This window comes from Formica exsecta, unplaced genomic scaffold (genome assembly GCF_003651465.1).
Source record: "Formica exsecta isolate Colony F162 unplaced genomic scaffold, ASM365146v1 scaffold744, whole genome shotgun sequence".
Taxonomy (NCBI): Eukaryota; Metazoa; Arthropoda; class Insecta; order Hymenoptera; family Formicidae; genus Formica; species Formica exsecta.
Window position 1 is genome coordinate 413,148 of NW_021853511.1, and position 14,829 is coordinate 427,976.

The 14,829-nt window shown below is 36.5% G+C and overlaps 6 protein-coding genes across 8 annotated transcripts in view; 3 read left to right on the forward strand and 3 right to left on the reverse strand.

Moving 5' to 3' along the window:
• Window positions 1-1,272: 1,272 nt before the first annotated feature.
• LOC115243900 (tRNA modification GTPase GTPBP3, mitochondrial-like) lies at window positions 1,273-4,504 on the reverse strand. The gene is made up of 4 exons (XM_029821195.1): window positions 4,289-4,504; window positions 3,582-3,755; window positions 2,560-3,481; window positions 1,273-2,482 (listed from the first exon to the last, which is right to left on the reverse strand). The coding sequence occupies exons 1-4, from the start codon at window positions 4,470-4,472 to the stop codon at window positions 2,242-2,244; spliced, it is 1,521 nt and encodes a 506-aa protein (XP_029677055.1). The 5' UTR covers window positions 4,473-4,504; the 3' UTR covers window positions 1,273-2,241.
• On the forward strand, window positions 4,134-7,212 carry LOC115243899 (histone H4 transcription factor). 2 transcript variants are annotated; one of them, XM_029821194.1, is made up of 6 exons: window positions 4,134-4,604; window positions 4,847-5,383; window positions 5,463-5,799; window positions 5,873-6,188; window positions 6,260-6,557; window positions 6,630-7,212. In XM_029821194.1, exons 2-6 carry the CDS (start codon window positions 4,901-4,903, stop codon window positions 6,846-6,848), a joined length of 1,653 nt encoding a protein of 550 aa, XP_029677054.1. In that variant the 5' UTR covers window positions 4,134-4,604; window positions 4,847-4,900; the 3' UTR covers window positions 6,849-7,212. The 2 variants fall into 2 exon arrangements, with proteins under 2 accessions (XP_029677054.1, XP_029677052.1); XM_029821192.1 differs by having other exon boundaries at window positions 4,136-4,580.
• LOC115243905 (PHD finger-like domain-containing protein 5A) lies at window positions 5,828-7,841 on the reverse strand. Of its 2 annotated transcripts, XR_003885277.1 has the most exons (4): window positions 7,653-7,841; window positions 7,396-7,586; window positions 7,159-7,305; window positions 5,828-6,496 (listed from the first exon to the last, which is right to left on the reverse strand). XR_003885277.1 is itself a non-coding variant. In XM_029821204.1 (3 exons), the coding sequence occupies exons 1-3, from the start codon at window positions 7,702-7,704 to the stop codon at window positions 7,216-7,218; spliced, it is 333 nt and encodes a 110-aa protein (XP_029677064.1). In that variant the 5' UTR covers window positions 7,705-7,841; the 3' UTR covers window positions 6,724-7,215. The 2 variants fall into 2 exon arrangements, 1 of the variants encoding a protein (XP_029677064.1); XM_029821204.1 differs by lacking the exon at window positions 5,828-6,496 and having other exon boundaries at window positions 6,724-7,305.
• A 558-nt stretch (window positions 7,842-8,399) lies between these two features.
• On the forward strand, window positions 8,400-9,804 carry LOC115243902 (eukaryotic translation initiation factor 3 subunit K). Its single transcript, XM_029821202.1, has 4 exons — window positions 8,400-8,563; window positions 8,785-9,004; window positions 9,083-9,302; window positions 9,380-9,804. The coding sequence occupies exons 1-4, from the start codon at window positions 8,511-8,513 to the stop codon at window positions 9,535-9,537; spliced, it is 651 nt and encodes a 216-aa protein (XP_029677062.1). The 5' UTR covers window positions 8,400-8,510; the 3' UTR covers window positions 9,538-9,804.
• Window positions 9,805-9,850: 46 nt separating this feature from the next.
• LOC115243898 (pseudouridylate synthase 7 homolog) lies at window positions 9,851-12,537 on the reverse strand. Its single transcript, XM_029821191.1, has 6 exons — window positions 12,266-12,537; window positions 11,692-12,189; window positions 11,155-11,631; window positions 10,418-11,075; window positions 10,199-10,350; window positions 9,851-10,124 (listed from the first exon to the last, which is right to left on the reverse strand). The coding sequence occupies exons 1-6, from the start codon at window positions 12,360-12,362 to the stop codon at window positions 9,955-9,957; spliced, it is 2,052 nt and encodes a 683-aa protein (XP_029677051.1). The 5' UTR covers window positions 12,363-12,537; the 3' UTR covers window positions 9,851-9,954.
• A 304-nt stretch (window positions 12,538-12,841) lies between these two features.
• LOC115243853 overlaps window positions 12,842-14,829 on the forward strand; it is a 71,586-nt gene continuing 69,598 nt past the window's right edge. Inside the window, exons 1-2 of the mRNA XM_029821109.1 lie at window positions 12,842-12,894; window positions 13,214-14,246. Coding sequence (XP_029676969.1) covers window positions 14,151-14,246 — 96 coding nt within the window. The 5' untranslated portion in view covers window positions 12,842-12,894; window positions 13,214-14,150. The remainder of the gene's footprint in view (window positions 12,895-13,213; window positions 14,247-14,829) is intronic.

Below are 14,829 nucleotides of genomic sequence, written 5' to 3' on the forward strand. Positions count from 1 at the left end.
TGCGTTTATCCGTAATCGATACTTTGAACCAAATATGTATGCTGTTTTGTGTGTGTCAAACAAGATAAATGTGTTACTTAAATTTAAGTTGTATGATCGATTTATGTGTTTCGAATATGGTCATAATCAAGTTTATTAATTCATTTAATTGCAAAGATGAGCGATAGTTTAATAAAAATTTATATTGAGTTATTAAACTTGAAAAATTTATCACAAAGAATATTATATATTCTTACATTTAACAAGTAATTTTTCTGCTTAATTTGCGATGAAAATTTATATTATGTTGTTATTCTTGAAACAATATAAAAGAATCTTATATATTTTCGTAATAAAAATAAAATTTTGGTCGCATATTCACATATTAATCTCTTGGATTTCTTTTTTATACTGATGGATGTGTACGATAGATACGCGGTTCACTTGGTTCGAATTAATCCTTAAGTTCTACCGTGATTTTTCGTCTTAATATCAAAAATCAGACGAAATCTCAATGTCAGTAGCATTCAAGGATTAGACAGATACACTTGCGAGATCGTCCATCTCACAAAGAAGTGTTAAGAATAAGAGAAGCGATGTAGCAGCTTTTTATTTTCATCGAATGTAAATCGCATTGCGTTTTCTAAGGCTTCATAAAAAAAAAAGCGAGAAAAAATAGGACATTACGTGTAGATAAAAAATGAAGACGATCTTGAAAACAAGTCGTGAGCGTGCTTCGTGACGAGAACGTTAATTGCGTCTCGAACGTGCAGTGCGAGTTAGTTTGCTTTCGGATAGATCTCAAACTAATCGATGCAATTGTACAAACGAACAGTCTACTCTTCGAGAATTCTACGTATTGGGTTTATATAAAAAGAAATAGGAAAAAAAGGAAAGATGAATCTAGCGCGACGTGATATGTTGCGTGTGATAAATTCGCCAAATTAATTTATATATATATATATATATATACACACATACAGATATACATATAAATCATTCGATTTACCTTTCTTTTTTTTGGATCGGTCTGTAATTATACTATATTGATAGTGAATTCGTTCGCGACTCATCCCTAGATATATTATGCACACAGCGAGAAGTCGCGAACAATGACCCGCAACGAATCACATGAATTTATTGAATTTAATTAATCTTTAATTGGGAGAAAAAATGAACAAAAAAAAGAAGTTACCATAGAAAAATAAAATAATAAGATAAAACAAAGAACCAGATGCACTTGTTCGAAATTTGAATGTTGTAAAAATGGGGGAATCTAGCGCGATAAATACGATAAAAAAAAAAAATGAAAAAATTTTATTAGCAGCTATGTATAATGGACTTTGTGTAACTAATGATATCATTTAAGCGTCAATTCTTTCTTTTTTTTTTGTGATAGAAAAATATAGTCTGTTTCGAATATCACAGCGCTGTAAGATATATAAATAATCGTCCGTGGTAAGAAGCGAATTTTTGTATGCGATTTATTTCTACTTTTTTTTGTCTTTTTCTCCTTCTCTCAGTCGAATTGTGTTGTTTTCATTACTTCGCTGTCGATTATCCTTTTTGCGAGAGCGAACCGAGTTATTATGAGAATAATGTCATAATAACGATTTCAATTAGCACACATAACACGGACATAGCATACAGATAACGACTTGAGACCATATAACGGAGCCCTATCTGTGTATAAACGCGTGGGGTATCTATATCCTATAATCAGGCAAAAGGTTGTTCTATGTATGATTGTGCGTGTAACATTGTTAATAAACATATGATGCTTATGAAGGCGCTTTTCTATTTATTTTACTCATTGCGCTGCTCGTAATCTTACTCGAGCAAGGTTTCTTCGAACAAGAAAGAGATATTTATTATACGTACATTTATATATATGCACAGATAACTCCGTTTCAATGTCTTCCTGTTACAGCAAAGACAAATTATAGAATCGATGTCTTACCAGACATTTTCCAAAATAATGTGATTGAAATGTATCGTATCATATGTATATCTTCAAAGAGCATTGCAATTTTATGTCTTGCGAGAGTATATATATTCCGCTTATCATGTATGCATGAAAGAGAGACGCGAGTATATAGTTTATAAAGATATACTAGATTTAGATACACTACATTCACACATGTATAATCGTAATTTATTACACGCTCTACTTTTTTCTCAGACATTAGAAAATATCCTGTAAGGAGAAATACGCGAACGTACGTCTTGTTATGTACAAAAGTATGCGGTGGCACCGGCCCATCATTTGCCGATACAAAAGGTCTTGAATATAATGTCTAATATCTCATTGGTGCTGACGTGTCCCGTTATCCTTCCGAGTTCTCTCATCGCTTTGTGTATTTCCTCTGCCGCTATGGCCATGTCGTGTTGCTCGTCAGCGCATAACTCGAAGTAATTCCGCAGATGCCTCAGACACCGCGTCAAATGATCCCTATGCCTCGCCTGACTGATGGTCGGACTCTCCGCGGATGGTTCGCCGCATCTAAACAGGACGTAGTTGTTGTAATGACAAATTTGCAAATATGTCGGTGTTAATTATACCTCGCATTGTATACGTACATATTACTGAAGCGATTTGTTACCGATTGCAGCAAGTCCTGGAAGCCGTCTTCCGTCCTGCAAGAGATGAGAACCGCTTCAACATCGTCCAGGCGACGTTTATCTTCCGCTTTCAGTAAATCTCTCTTGTTCATTATTACGATGAAACGCTCCTTGCCCATTTTCGCTAACAGTTCGTGTATTCCCAACGATGACAGATATTCGCGCACGTAATCTTCGTACGTCATTCCGCTGGCCACGCACTTAAACGCGTCCATCACGATGATAACGAAATCAGCGTTCTCCGCGTAGCTTCTCGCACGACGGATACCCTCGACTTCGACGATATCTTTAGTGTTGTCCGTGATGCCCGCGGTGTCTGCTATCAGCACGGGATAGCCCGAGATATTGGCACTCAGCTCGATGACGTCTCTGGTAGTGCCGGCGACGGATGTGACGATGGCAGCATTTCGCTGCACCAGGTGATTCAGCAAACTGCTTTTGCCCACATTGGGCTCACCAACGATCACGGTTTTAATTCCGTTGCGTAGAATCTCGCCGCGTCTGCCATCGGCCAGGTGCCCTTCCAGATCTCGCATCAGCTGTCTGAGAGCGTCTTCGCCAAAGTCAATGTACGCCTCGATACTCGCCACGGATTCCGAGAGGATTTTTCGCCAACTGTCGTACAGCTTGCGCAAGACACCGTCGGCTTGCAGGAGCGCCTGTTTTCTCTGACACTCGGTCTCGGCCTCTATCAAATCGGCCAGACCCTCCACCTCCGTCAGGTCCAGCTTGTTGTTGTAGAAAGCGCGTCTGGTGAATTCGCCTGGCAGAGCCTGAAGCACTTGCAGTCTCGAGAGGGCTTGCATCAATCGTGTTAGAATCGCCATGCCACCGTGCACGTGGAACTCCACGGAATCCTCGCCGGTGAACGAGTGCGGACCTGAAAACCGTTCTCTTATTCAAACTGTAAATTTTCGGGACCATTGATGGAAGAGCACAGTCTTATCTTGAATTGAAGGTCACGATAAAATTGTGCGTACCAGGAAACCATAGACAGAGTCCATTGTCAATGACTTCCCCAGTTTCCGGATCGCGTATCCTCCGTAAAAAAGCTTTTCTCGGTTCCAATTTCGATATATTCGTCATCTTTTTCAGTGCTTCCAGAGATCGGCTTCCCGATATTCTTACCACCGCCACGCCGCATTTTCCGTGCCCTTTAAAACACATATTACATCTATGAAATACTACCGTAAACTTGAATTAATAATATATACGTTCACATTTAAAAAAAGAAAAATCCGGAAATGTAAGCTGCAAAGTTAATTTCGCATGCAAATGAAGCGGATAAATCTGTAGATTGGAAAAGTTCAAGACAACGTTGTTCAAAGAACCGCGTATAAAGACTAGGAAAAAAAAGCTAGCGAAAACTAATTTCACCTGTAGAATATTAATATCGAATGCATTTGAATTTCAAATGTATTGTATGTTTGACATGCTAATAATCTACTGAATTGTAAATCAAGATATATTGTTGATTATACGAAAAAAATGACTGTATCATTTCCGTAATTTTCAATCCTTATATGGAACATCCCGCCAAGCGAAGAGAGGGAAAACGCGCGGCGAGACACGAGACGCTCGATTGGCGGGTCTTAACCTTTCAGGAAATTAAAGAAAATTAAGGAACTAATTAGACACTGTGTTTAGGATTTTAACATGACGATTTTCTACGAAAACGTGTGACAACCTGAGGACAGCGCGCAAATTGTCGTGCCCCTTCGGTCGCTTTCTTCGGAACAGCTGATCGTGCAAGGAGTAGCGGCAACGTGACGCATCCCGCGCGACACGACAGTTCGCGCTATCAACCAAGAAAATCCACGGATAAGACATTCGCGGGAGAACATCTGGGTATGCTTGAGAAATGCGCGCATAAATATGCACTGCGTTATCTGCGACGATAATAAATAGATGTTAACACGGGACGATAAACGAGCAACGAATAGCGAAGCAACAGTAGTAGCACATTGTGGCTACGCATGGTGAGACTGCCGGAATAATCAAGCGTATCAGAGTGTATCAGAGATTAATCGAGTCGACGGCATCGCGTGGTCCGATACCGAAAGACGCATTGAGAATGAATACTTTTTATTTATTCGTATGCAAAATTATTTGTAAGATTATTACTTTCCTCGATCAATCAATGCGTCCATCGTTCCACATCGATGTCGTCGCGGCGGCATATTTGAACGCGTAGAAATGTATGAATAATTTTCGATATTTCACTGATGTATAAATTGCATTGTAGGTGAGACACTTACATGGGATGTAATACATTATCTATTACGATTATTTATACATAATGGCGGATCTAGCGAAAAAGTTGATGACTAACAAAATACTGGACAGATGTAGCAAATGGGTAGAATCACAACAGGATTATCCTTACTCCGAAGAAGATACCCTCAAGCGAAAATTGGAGGAATCCGAATATGATGATTGGTACAACACAGATTCGGAATTTGACTCAGTCTCAGAATGCGGCGCCAAGAGACACAAGGTGGGAATACAATTGAAGGATGAAGTTTTGAATCTGACCTGTGAATGGACGGCGTGCACGTTTCGTGGCAATCATATGGATCAATTTATGAGGCATGTCTCGAATCACATACCAAACATACATATAAGCATGAAAGATGACAATGAGGTCTATGTATGTCAGTGGAGAGACTGTTCTTACTGCACCGATGTATGCGATGAAATAGTGCAGCATGTTAATTACCATGCCTATCATACCAAGCTCAAGTGTATTGGATCCAATGTTCGTGGAAGAACCAAACTTCCCGTAAGTATTAATATTAAATATATGTTGATATATTTTTAATTATTAATGATTATCGAAATTAAAAATTGTATTTGTATAGAGATGCCGTAGAGATCCAGAATGGAGGAATATCATAGATTCACCATCTCCGCATATGTGTAGATGGGAGGAATGCTTGAAAGTGTTTAAAAATTATCAAATGTATCTGTATCATGTGACTATACACATGAAAGACTGTCCGCGTGGCAATAGAGTTAAGGATGGAGTTAAGTGCAAGTGGACTGGATGCAACGGCAAATATCCTAGTTTATACAAACTCCGCGATCATATGAAATGTCATACCAAAGAAAAAATAGTCGCGTGTCCGGACTGCGGTGCCACGTTTGCCTCTAAAACGAAATTTCACACGCATTGCCAGCGACAAATTCCTTTGGAAGGTAATGAATTAATCTCGTATATCTCAGATTTCTTGCGCTTTGTATATTTTTTCTAAAATACAGTGATTTACAGTACAGGGATTCCAGTGTTCGCACTGTAATAAGTTTTATCCCACTGAGAGAATCCTACGCGATCATATGAGATCTCACGTGTTCAATTACAAGTGTTCTCTTTGCGATATGAGCTGTGAATCGCCGGCGAGCTTGGCGAAACACGTCAGATATCGCCACGTGTCGACGAGAACGTTTCCATGTCAATTATGCTCGCATGCTGCAAAATCGCAACAGGATCTTGATTCTCACATGACTGTCCATACTAATGGTCCAAATTTTTCTTGTCATTTTGAAGGATGCCTTTACACATGCAAAGGAGCTTACACCTTAGATAGGTAATTATACAAATCTTCAATAATGAAGTTGTTTTATTAATTGTTTATTGCAATTGTCAAATTTATTATAGGCATGTAGAAAGAGTACACAGCTTAGCGGTGCGATGGTACTGTTGTCACGAATGTCCAATTAAGTATCGGCAGAGTTATAGATGGACCAAACATCTTATAGAAACTCATCAATTGCAATTGCCAAGTGGACATAAGCGCTTCCATTATACACAGGACGAGGACGGATGTTACAGACTTCAAATGGTCAGATATGAGGCCGTGGACGAAGAGAATGAATCGCTCGTCGAAAAAGCAAACTTATCGAACAAAAAATATAAACTAGAATTAAATCAGACTACATCGTTGACAAAAATAAAAGTGAGTTTTACAGTAATTTAAATTAAGTATTATTCGAGACTTTTATTCTGTTTAAAATTGTGTTATATTTAGATTGTGGAAGATAATATGGAGGAGGTAGAAACCATACAAGATTTGCAAGAAGAAATAGCCGACAGTGATGTTGGCAAATCCATGCCTGTTATATCGAATATTTTAATATCTATTGACGAAGTGGATGAGAAAGGGAATATTATAAAAAGACAAATTGTTGAGACGCAAGAAACAAATGAGTTACCACCATCAGAAGAACCACCATTAATTTTAACATAAGCATGACAATTCTATAATAAAAGATAATATAATATAAAGATATATTCCCTGACATACTTATACATTTTATATAATTATATTGTACAATGTGATTTTACATTATAGAGTACTTTTACAGAGATGTATTTTGTTTTAGTCAATTTTGATATTAAATTTTAATTTTTTTCAAAATTGTCCTAATTGTATTTAAGTTTACAGAGCATTATTCAGATTTATTTGTCTTTTATTATAAAATTAGTATTTATAATTATATTACAGAATGCAAATGTGTTATTGCTATGATAATATTTTTGTAAAAATTATAAATTACCTGATGCTCAATGTTATGTTCAACAAAAATTACATAGAGAAATACAATATCTTGCGATTATCTTCTTTTGAATCCATATTTCTTTCTCTCGTAGAAGAGATCTGTCTTTGAGCTTCCTAGATTAACTATTTTAGGACAGCCGTCTCTCTGAAAACATTTATTGAGATATTCAATTTACTATGTAAGAATTTATAATTCTATTGTACATAATGTTTTTCTTTTTAATGACAAACTTACATCTTTTTCTTGTATTGTGCATTCTTTACAATAATACGCGTCCGATACGCCGGGACCTCCACATATTACACAACGTCCCTGATAGGAACCGTAATTACACTCGTCACATATTCTGACTAATGTGCAAGGTCTCACATAAGAATCGCAAATGACACACTTGCCATCGCATTTCTCACAAAGCCGGCCGATAGCTAAAAGACAATTATAACAAATTACACAAAGTGTTAGAGATAAGATTAGACTTAACCTCGACTTACCGACTCCCGGCTGTTTACGACAGAAAATCAAATCTGGATGATGTTTGGCCATACTTGTCAAATGCTATTATCCGGCTTTGAAAGCAACATGGTGTAAGTAACAAGGTGTGCTATCTTCTCGGACGAATTTTCGTCACCTTCTGCGCAGCATCAAGTTTCCGCCATCTTGCAAAATCACCATAGCAACCGATAAGCAACGTGACGATAAATGGCCGCTTAGTAGCAATCGAATGTGATTGGTTCTTACTTTTAGAACCAACGAATCAACATCGAGTGTTGACAAGACGATAACTGAGCGCTTTCTCTGCTGAACGCGGCCAATGTAAACGAAATAAGCGGGGAGCACACACTTTTGCATAAGCGCATAATCATAAGCATAAAGAAATTGATTGGTCCATTTCCTTATGCATAAGGAAATTCAGTCAGTAGAAATGCCTGCGCGGTAGCACACCTTGTTACTTACACCATGGAAAACAATATATTTCGGAAAATAATTATTGCTTTATGTATATTTGATATATTGATGTTTGTATTTGTATAATAACCACTCTTGCATACACATTCAAATTTTCTCATCAGCTGTCAGCTCCTATTTCGCATCTCGCTAGTTTGCGAGTTTGTTCGTTTGCTGTCATACCGCAAATACCACCGGTAAGTTCAAACATTAGACGCATTTTGTCCAATACTGAGGTTAGAAATATTTTCTATTGGCTGTAATCTAGTCTGAAACTTCTTCCATTTTGTAATTCTCATAATTTCTTTCTATGGTCTTGCACGTGTGTGTTTTGAGGTTACAGATTACATTTCAATAACGCCGACAATAGTTTATTAGTCTGAAATTTTTCGAAATTAACGAAAATGGCTGAGGCAATGCGGCAAACTGTGGCTGGAATGCTCAAAGGCATCGAAAGGTATTTCTTTTTTATGCTTGTTTCCGTAATCAGTCTTATCTACTTAAATAATCTGTTTAACGAAACTGCTAATCTATTGCCTAAAAATATATTATTGCATGGAAATAAAGAATTAAAATTCATTAGAAATATTCATCGCGTATGTTTACTCACTTTTCTAATTTTTAATTAAATGTTTTCCTCATTTGTTATCTACACTATTGGAGTACATATGTTTTCAGGTACAATCCAGATAATCTCACAACCTTAGAGAAATATGTGGAAATACAATCGAGGGAGAATGCTTATGACTTGGAGGCAAACTTAGCTGTTCTGAAGCTTTACCAATTAAATCCGCACCGATTCAATATGGATATTACATGTCAGATACTATTGAAGGCTTTAACCAATCTTCCGCACACTGACTTTGTGCTGTGCAAATGTTTACTCAGCGAGAAACTAGTAAGTTTGATTAAAGTATAGGATAGTTTTTTTTTCTTTGATGAATGCTATATTTATATATTTTATATAAATCTCTAGATGTCAGAAAGTCCCATTAGTCAAATCATGTATCTGGGAGACATCTTGGAGCGATGTGATTTTCAAAATTTTTGGGATAAAGTATTATCCATGTCGGAACTTTGCGATAGAATTGTAGGATTCCAGGATTCGATAAGAAAGTTTGTGTGTCATGTAGTCGGTATCACGTTTCAAACAATAGAAAAAGGATTGCTGGCACAATTGCTTGGCGGTGTAGATGGTATGTTATATATATATATACAAAATTCGTTATTTTTAATATTATACGATGATATTTATCAACTCATGTTTTTGTAGATGCAACATTGAAGCATTGGGTAAAAAAGTATGGCTGGAAGGAAGAGAGCAAATCAATCATTTTCATTGCAAATCAAGATGAAAATATCAAGACCAAAAATATTACTGAAAAAATTGATTTCGAAAATGTGGCAGGTTTGATGGCTGCTTGTTTATAAAGGCAGAAACTATTTTCTAATAAATTATTCATTGAAAGAGTCTTAATCATTGAAAAAGTTTTTTATTGTCGCTGGATCAATTAATTTCTAGTGTTCTTGTTTTCACTGAGAAATGCACATATATAGATATATATGAATATTAATACAATTTTATGTAATACAAGTATGTGTGTGTATTAGATGTATATACGTAATATATACATGTAATATATACATGTAATACATATATATGTATTGATGATTTATAAAAATTACTTTTGTTTTTACACTGAACTTTGATATATTTTGGAGATGTATCTTCTACATCATCTATTTTCATTCCCATTTCCCCCCCCCCCCCCCTAACAGATTTGTTCTGAAACTTGATATAGTTCTCTTCTGTATTATATTGTTCCAACCTCTATTGAATTTGTGCAATTACATTGCAGTACTTGTACTGCATTGTACATTCTCTATATTATAAGAAGCAGATAAAGCAACCTGTGTTTCTGCTGAAGTATCGTTTTTTAAAATTTCGCGCAGGGCCATTGTGGCATAAGTACTGGGCTCTAAACACATCTCAATGATTAATGCTTTGATCTTTCCATCTGAAAGTAGCCTATATATAATGGAAATTCTTTTAAATAAACGTTTTGTATAAATGTGAAAATAACCTATTTACCTGGATTATTCTGCGGCGATACAAGCTTTCTCATTTCGTCAATATCTGATAGAATAAGATTATCATGTTTTTCTTTATAATACATAATTTTCCAAGACAATTTCATTGGAATTTGTAATATTTTTCTATAGGCACCACTCAAACTATATTTTCTAGAAAAGATCACAAACGATAGTAACAATTTATTGCTATATTAAATTTGTAGATAAAAAAACTTACTTATTGTTTTGTTTAAGATTAGTAGTTAATTCGTCCTTTGTTAAAAATTCGTCATACCAAGCTTTAGCATACGATGGATATGTAACTTTCCACCCAGGTTGAGGCACAACTACATCGGCTAAAGTATAATTTGGTAAATCTTCTTCTTTAAGACTTTTTACTATTGAAAAATTATTTTGTTCCAAATTTTCTTCACTTGCTTCATTTGCTGCTGGATCGATATTTATTTCTTCAGGAGAGATAACATCAGTTTCTCTGATGTCATCACTATCATTCAAAGGATAATTTATAGTTTCATCAGTTATATTCTCTTGGCAGCTTTGTTTATCATAAACTAGATCACCTACAATTACATTTGTCCCGAATTGATTTATTCTTCTCGACACAATACGATTCCAAACAAAGCTTTGATAAGCATGGATATACATTAATCGAATGTTTCGAGGTATAGAGTCAAGCGCGCCTAAAGGATTTTTCTCGCCCGATATTTGTAGACCTTTCAAAAGTCGCGCTTCAATTTTGTCGATTCTTTTGATCTTGGCATAAGCGGCATGAGCATCTTTGGTTTCCGCATAAATTTGTCTAGCTTCTGCCAATTCTTTGTCCTGCTCTCCCGGTCGTGGTTTCAGAATTAATTCAATTGCTTCATGCCATTTACCTAATTGCAAAAAAATTATAGTGATATATATCCATTAAATTAAAGTTCTACATGTTATAATATGGAGAACAATAATTACCTTGAAGTAGACGTTTCCCAATTTCGTGTGTGGGTATAGAAGCTACTGTACCAAATCTTTGCAAACCATAGTAATTAATGAAGCCATTATCGCGAAACAATGTCATTGCTTGCTCAATCTCTTCATCTGTTCCGCAAACATTTCTTAATGCTATTTTAAATTGATTGCCACGTAGCATGCCTAATTTCAGGCTGTTTTTAGCGTATTTAAAATTCCCTACATATGCGCCATGTATTTTTTTACTTGCTCTCAATATGTTTCCTGCATCTACCTTTCTCAAACTCACCCACTGAGTCGTCCACGCTCGACGATCTTTTGTACCGGGATAAGCAAAATTGTTGGGTCGTAGTCGCAGATTTGTGGCCAATTGATTTAAAGCATCAATTGTATCCATATTTACTTTATGCAATAGAAAGTGACAATAATCGCCATCGCGTTTTTTCCAATCTACTCTGTTGTCTTTGCGTATCTTGTGATCTGTAATATAGGAGAAATGAAAAAGTATATAAATTAGATATAAACAAATTTATAACTTACCATTCTTAGAGTTTTTAGTATATGGAATAATCGTGATAAATTTCTTATCATCTTTGTCTGTCGTTTGGCTGATAACATTTGCCAAATTTTTTGCGATTGTATGAATAATCCTACGTTCAGTTTTCTCTACATTTGTTACATCAATCTGTATACTCGAAGGATTTTCCTTCAGAGCTTGCAGTTGGTCCCATATTGCTGATGACACCATTGTTCTTAGATCTTCGATATTTACATTATTATCTGAGTTACTTGGAATATCCTGATGGGTCAGCTTGGCTACTTGCCCATCAAGGTCTATTTCATTGACATGGAAATCAGTGTATCTCTCTTTAATTATTGCAGAAAAGCCAGGGTGTTTGCTGATGTATTCCGTAATCCCTAAATCACATTCTTTCAGTCTATTGCCGACATCCAATTTATTCCTCTTTGTATTTTCTCCTAGTGATTGGTCAAAATTACGTTTAAAGCCTCTTCGGTCAGAATTGTTCTGGCCACCACCTTAACAAGAATAATCTCTTTTTAATCACTGCAGAGCCATATCAAATGTTTATTGTTGTAACAAGCGATAAATTACCTTTCCATTCGGATCTCCTATTATTGCGATTTTTATTATTTTGGTATTTTTGCCCGGCAAAATTTTTATTTACAAGAATGGTATTATCAGCAGACATTATAAGTGAGTTCGGTAAAAAAAATCCGTAAGAATTGCCCTTATGATTAATTTATACTTTTACGTCTAAATCAGATTTGTTTTACAAAATGCAGCTGTTGCATTTGTTGAAAATCGAATATGTTTCACGTCAGTGTCCAGCAAACACGTGTGTCGAAAAGAGAACGCTGCCATATTTTTTCTGTCATATCCTGTTAGGTTTCGAATTTTACTCTCGAAGACTTAATTAATTTTTAAAAATTAGTATATTTAAATTTTAAAGAAATTTTTACGCTATCTTTCCTTTTTTTAAGGATAGTTTTTTAATAATAAAAAGGAAGAGATATAATTTTTGTCATTTTCGATTGAACGTATGTTGGTAAAGCAACTCATTTCGTTTCTAGTTTCGTGGAGTTGATTGAAGATGTCACTGATTTCGCCATATTCCTTTTAATTTTAGCGCTATTTGACCGTTGCAGTTTAGCAGAGTTCTCCGGATTCTTCGCACGCAAAGAAAAATTCAAGGATATATGTCGTTTTATACACTATACAAGGTATTCAATTTTAAAGAATTATAATAGTAAACACCAGGAACTCTGGATTTGATTTTAATCATAGGAAAATTTATTTATATATATCGAAAACGCCCAGTACCCATTTTCTTTTCTCTCATTTAAATTTGTGGTGTCGATTTCTAAGATTACTAATCGCTTATTCTACTATATAGGCATTGTGTATGTACTTATAGAATATATTACGATACTTTTATACACACGAAAATAACTATAACATATATAAAATAAAATAAATGTATACGTTTTATTTTCCCTTTTTAATATTACAACCATCTAACTAATATGTTTTATTTTTCAGGATATCATGGAGAGAAGGACGATCTTTCCTCTTTGCAGTAGAAACGAATCATCGAAGAACTGCTAAAGAATACAAAAGAGTGCAATTCTCTTTTCATCCTAGACGCTTGAAAAAGGAAGAGCAACCAGTGTTAATCGCGCGTGAAAATGTCCCAAGAGTACGCGTCACCGTGTGGAAGACGATAAAACGCGTACCGGGATAATCATGACTAGATAAGCGCATGGCGGATAAAAAATGAATAGAGGGAAAGCCAGGATCGGATTTGTAGGCTCCCCGCAAAACTCAGAATTTCGGGTTGCCGTTCAATGGATTTTTTTGCAAGTGTTTCATAAATAATCAATTGAAAAGAAATCAAATATGTTGCCAAATAATCCGCGGAAATTTGCGGCAGAGAGAGAAGCAAATAGTCATGAGATCCATGAATATAAAACGAAGGTAAGCTCATTTCCCGAAGCAGTCTTGAGGGAGATCACGCGCCCCCGCGGACGGCGCGAGTACGAGATCTGTGGTGGTGGGGGAAGGTACACGCGCGGATTACGACGTGCGTGGGAGCGTGATGGTGGGGGAGGGAGGACGCGCGCTGTCAGTTCAACGCGAGCCACGGACGAGTGCGGATCGCGCGCGTGCGCGCGCGCGAGATTTAACGTCGTGTTTGCCGTCAGCCGTGAGTGGGCGTCATCGCGTCCATACGTCGTCGTCGTCGTCAACGACGCGGTTTCTTCGCCCCGACTCCACCGCCCTCGTCGCGAAGAAAATTTTGACAGTCGCGAGTGTGACAACGGACTACGATCTGTGATCTTTGTACGCGACGCCGACGCGAGCCGTCGTCTCGTCCTTAACTCGGCGCGATTCGCGAGATGCCAGATACGCGTAGATAAAACGCGTACGCGGGAAAAACGGATGCGCGTGTCGACGACTTGCTGGCTGTCGACGCGGGATGAGCGCCAGAGAAGTCACCCTCTTCGGCGGTTCCCCCTGGGGCTTCCGCATGCACGGCGGATGCGACACACATCAACCTCTGCGCATCTCCAGGGTGAGTGAACGTTGCAATATTTTTTTCGTAATCACGTGAGCACATGATTGGAAAACAAGGATGCATTGAACACAAGCGTGCATTGAAAGAGATTTATATGTACGGAATGATTCGATTTTGTGGATATTTTTTTTTCGCGAGATCACGTGATTACGATATTATACTTTCTTGAAATTATTTATAGATTATATAATGGATAATTAGATTTCGCGGGGAAATGTGATGTATACATAACACTGTATACATTATATGTTATTTTATATTTCATATTTTTGGAATGTGTGAAAAAAAAATATATATACACAGTATTTCGCTGTGGAATATTGTGCATATAATTATTAATGATAATGTTAATTGTTATTAATGATAATAATTATTTGCGTGCACTGTATATACTGTAGAACAGCATGCGTCAATTATATGATTTATGTTCAACGCGATGCATACACAAAGCGAAGTGATACTGGAAATGTAATCATAATTATGTCACAATTTGAATAGTTGATGAAGATATATCGCTGCGATTATTAATTAATAAATATCTTATTAAACGGACATTAAATTTCGCTGCAATTCTCGGTAT

Bases quoted from the DNA above. Each gene is read 5' to 3' on its own strand.
- LOC115243900 (XM_029821195.1), bottom strand. From the start codon at position 4,472: ATGCGCGCATTTCTCAAGCATACCCAGATGTTCTCCCGCGAATGTCTT. The intron at 3,756-4,288 runs GTTGTCACACGT...TGTGTTTTAAAG, and splicing joins AATTTGCGCGCTGTCCTCAG to GGCACGGAAAATGCGGCGTG. The intron at 3,482-3,581 runs GTACGCACAATT...AACGGTTTTCAG, and splicing joins ACTCTGTCTATGGTTTCCTG to GTCCGCACTCGTTCACCGGC.
- LOC115243899 (XM_029821194.1), top strand. From the start codon at position 4,901: ATGGCGGATCTAGCGAAAAAGTTGATGACTAACAAAATACTGGACAGA. The intron at 5,384-5,462 runs GTAAGTATTAAT...GTATTTGTATAG, and splicing joins GTGGAAGAACCAAACTTCCC to AGATGCCGTAGAGATCCAGA. The intron at 5,800-5,872 runs GTAATGAATTAA...AGTGATTTACAG, and splicing joins GCGACAAATTCCTTTGGAAG to TACAGGGATTCCAGTGTTCG.
- LOC115243905 (XM_029821204.1), bottom strand. From the start codon at position 7,704: ATGGCCAAACATCATCCAGATTTGATTTTCTGTCGTAAACAGCCGGGA. The intron at 7,587-7,652 runs GTAAGTCGAGGT...ATTGTCTTTTAG, and splicing joins TCGTAAACAGCCGGGAGTCG to CTATCGGCCGGCTTTGTGAG. The intron at 7,306-7,395 runs GTAAGTTTGTCA...AAATGTTTTCAG, and splicing joins GCACAATACAAGAAAAAGAT to AGAGACGGCTGTCCTAAAAT.
- LOC115243902 (XM_029821202.1), top strand. From the start codon at position 8,511: ATGGCTGAGGCAATGCGGCAAACTGTGGCTGGAATGCTCAAAGGCATC. The intron at 9,005-9,082 runs GTAAGTTTGATT...ATAAATCTCTAG, and splicing joins GTTTACTCAGCGAGAAACTA to ATGTCAGAAAGTCCCATTAG. The intron at 9,303-9,379 runs GTATGTTATATA...ATGTTTTTGTAG, and splicing joins ATTGCTTGGCGGTGTAGATG to ATGCAACATTGAAGCATTGG.
- LOC115243898 (XM_029821191.1), bottom strand. From the start codon at position 12,362: ATGTCTGCTGATAATACCATTCTTGTAAATAAAAATTTTGCCGGGCAA. The intron at 11,632-11,691 runs GTAAGTTATAAA...CCTATATTACAG, and splicing joins TACTAAAAACTCTAAGAATG to ATCACAAGATACGCAAAGAC. The intron at 10,125-10,198 runs GTAAATAGGTTA...GGCTACTTTCAG, and splicing joins ATCGCCGCAGAATAATCCAG to ATGGAAAGATCAAAGCATTA.